This window comes from Fibroporia radiculosa (assembly GCF_000313525.1).
Source record: "Fibroporia radiculosa TFFH 294 genomic supercontigs, scaffold11198, whole genome shotgun sequence".
Lineage (NCBI taxonomy): Eukaryota > Fungi > Basidiomycota > Agaricomycetes > Polyporales > Fibroporiaceae > Fibroporia > Fibroporia radiculosa.
Genome location: NW_012132966.1, coordinates 761 through 4071, shown reverse-complemented (window position 1 = coordinate 4071; position 3311 = coordinate 761). Strand labels below are relative to the sequence as shown.

Genomic DNA, 3311 nt, shown 5'->3' with positions numbered 1-3311 from the left:
TATCTAATTGTTTGTACATGTAGTGTTCTCCCTGTGTATATAAACCCCTAAGTAGAACACTTAATGCCAGTGCTTTTCTCTCTCTCTTATCTTCATCTTAGAGTCTTCACAGACTTATAAGACAACTCTTAAGCCTTCTTACTTGCCTTGTGTCTAGTTAACACAGGTAAGGTTTATTGCCACTATTATATTTCAACACACATTGCTCCTGTAGGTATCCCAGTTCGTCAGTAGGACAAGGAGATTGCTTAGGCCAAACATCTACAGCGGTGCGGAATTTATGATGTGGATGTAATAGGCCGCAGGAGGAACATATCCAATGCCAGCACTCACTTGGTAGATATCCATTACCTTCACATTTAATGCAGAAGTGGAGTCATTGAGGCATGGTGCCAGAAACAGGAGTGATGATTGGGAATTCGTGGAGTTTGAGTTGTTCCTCTAGGTTGGCCCCCTTGAGACAAGTTTGGCACTGACTGATTTCTTCCTGGCTATGCAGTAGTTCAGCATTGATGGAACTGCATGCAGCCAGTAGCAGATTGATCTCAGCATCAATGGCCTGGTAATGATCGACCTCGTTGGTTAGGCCTGGGTCCCTAAGGTCTTGTAAGGATGCCCAAAGACTCTCTAACACATTGTCATCTCGCATCAGCAGATACTCCCAAGTGTCCTCCTCCCATTCCTTATCCAAGGAGTTCCAGTTCCCTACAGGTTCAGCAGTGCAAAGTGCGTCTGCCATCATTGTTAATATCCATCGCAGTCTAAATGCCGGATTACCATTGAGGGGAATGCCCATAGGAGGTTGTGTAATGAAGTTAGCATAGGCTCCAGGGAAATAGGGTAGGATGCATTCCAGAGGGTCAATGTCTTGAATCGGAGTAGAGGTGTCAAAGAGAATAGATTGCCACCTCCAGGCAATGTTGTTAGCCAGTCATTGGATGATATTGTCACTGTAAACCACAAATTCTTGTGAATCACTGCTGTGTCCTCCTTCTGATGCCGTGATATATTTGCTGACATTGGCTAAGAGCTGAAGGTTAGGTGCATTACTAAGGCTACCATTGTCAGAGACATTGGATGTGAGGGGAGGTATACTGGGGAAATCTGGTGGGGATGACTCAGCATGGGGATGATCAGGATCTAGAGAGGATGAGATAGCCATAGGCAATGAAGAAGGGAAGAATTGTATAGGGGCCATGTGGTAAGAGCTGGTGGATGCTTCTGAATCAGTTGGGGGGACTTCTATAGGTCCTGGGAATTGATGTAGGACCACAGCATCATTGCTAGAAGAGTTTGAAGGTCCAGGAATAAGGAACAGGCGGTGAGTGACATGTGACAGGGGTGCAAAAGGATAGCAAAAACCTCCTTCATCAAGAAATTCTAGCAATGAGTTGTTGGATTCCTGCTGGGAAGGGAAGCTTAGGATGGGTTGGATAAGAGTTGGCATTTCTATTATCCCAGCCATGAAGCTCTCTTCTAACGTCTGGAAGTGAGAGGGATAAGGGGTGGGCGCTCTCTGTGGGCCAGTCATTGGAGGATTTGTGTTTCTAGCAGGAGCCAGAGGGCAATGCATATTAGAGAAAGCTGCATTGTTAGTTCTTGTGTGGTTGTTGTGCTTAGCAGGCATGGAAGGTAGGCAGGGAAGGAGGATTTGTTTTGAAAAAACCAGAGAGAGAATACAAAAGACTGCCAGTACTACAGACAAACAAAGACCCCAGGTACTAATCCTGATGCTCCCTAAAGTACTCAAAATAAACCTGTGTGGGGTTATTAGAGTCCCAGTTAGCAGCTATTATGGGGAGAGTGGTGGTGGTATGGGGGAGGGGGCACTGTGTGGTGGCGGCAATGTTGAATGCCTACTGGTGTTCCCGTTTGAGATGTTGGATGGTAAGATGAAGGGTGAGGGGGACAATGAGGGCAAGGGCGAGGACGGATAGGAGGGTGGTGAGGAAGAAGCCCAGAAGGGCTAGGAGTAGGAGGTGGGGGTGTTTGTCGGCGATGGCGAGGATGACGGCAGTGGGGGGGGCAACTTGGTTCACCACTAAGTAGGTCAGTGAAAGGTGTGGGAGTTAGTTCAACAGAGGACGTTACTTGTGTTCCATTATTGGCCTAGTTAAGAGCTTGTTTAGCAATGGGGGTGGTGATGGGGGTGGGGGTGCATTTGAGGTGAACCTTGAATGTGTACATCTCCTTTAGAAAGAAGACAGCAAGGATGAGGATAAGGATGAGGAAGGCAGTGGGGAACCAGCTGATGAGGAGGAGGGTGACAAGGATAGTGACGGATGCCATTGAGGGGATAGAGAGAGGGCAGTTCTTATAAGAGGTTACTCTTTGTTTGGTTGCAGGAAGTCTGCCAAAGTGTCTTTGGCATGTGAAAGCTTGGTTTTCAGCAACCAGGAATCATCTGAGACCGGGTATCCTTTCTACATGACCTGGTATAGGGTTCGCTTGCCAACAGTCTTTGAATCAATGATACATTCAATTTCAAACTCTTCCTGGTTTTTGATGAGTTCCAGTGGGGGTTGGAGATAGTTCTTTCTGTGTATTATTGTTTCCAAATATGGATAGAGTAGTTTGGCATGGAACACAGGGTGGATCTTCTATTTGGGCGGTAGTTTCAAGCAATAGACTACCAATAAGAGCTTCTGATTGGTGGTGAAGGGTCCATAATGCTTTGGTCCAAGCTTTGCCTTTGGATGAAGACCTTTAAGATTGGTTGCTTCTAACCATACCTTCTGTCCAGGTAGGTATTCAACAAACTTATCCTTGTTTTATTTCTTTACTGTTTCTTCCGCTAGCCAAATACTGGATTGAATTTCTGTACAAAGGTGTGCTAGTTGAGTAAGTCTAGAAGTGATGTCTGGAGCATCAGTTGTTCCCACAATGGGAATATTATACCAGGGTTGGTAACCTATGAGTGCCTGGAAGGGTGATGTTCTGATTGCATCATGATATCTATTGTTGTGCACAAATTCTGCTAGTGGCAAATGATGTGTCCAGTCCATTGCTCGGTGATTGCAGAAGATCCAAAGGTATAGTTCCAGGTCTTTGTTACAGCTTCATGGGGGGTTTCTTTTCTTTTCCTGACTATTCGTCGTTGACCCTGTACTATACAACTGATCCCATCACTTGATGTGTTTCACATACATCAGTGTTTCATATCTATCATGTTTCATCTCTATCATGTTTTATCTTTATCATGTTTCATATCTATCACATTTCACCTTCATCACTGATACAACCCAGTGAAACCTGTTTCATGTATATCACTGATCCAACTCAGTGTTTCATACTTATTAAAAGTCTATTCA

At 45.0% G+C, this 3311-nt stretch overlaps 2 protein-coding genes across 2 annotated transcripts; both read right to left on the bottom strand.

Moving 5' to 3' along the window:
* Window positions 1-376: 376 nt before the first annotated feature.
* On the bottom strand, window positions 377-1531 carry FIBRA_09146 (uncharacterized protein; the record flags this gene model as incomplete). Its single annotated transcript, XM_012321474.1, has 2 exons — window positions 377-867; window positions 952-1531. 2 exons carry the CDS (start codon window positions 1529-1531, stop codon window positions 377-379), a joined length of 1071 nt encoding a protein of 356 aa, XP_012176864.1.
* Window positions 1532-1856: 325 nt separating this feature from the next.
* Window positions 1857-2289, bottom strand: FIBRA_09145 (uncharacterized protein; the record flags this gene model as incomplete). Its single annotated transcript, XM_012321473.1, has 3 exons — window positions 1857-1966; window positions 2040-2109; window positions 2173-2289. 3 exons carry the CDS (start codon window positions 2287-2289, stop codon window positions 1857-1859), a joined length of 297 nt encoding a protein of 98 aa, XP_012176863.1.
* Window positions 2290-3311: the final 1022 nt, after the last annotated feature.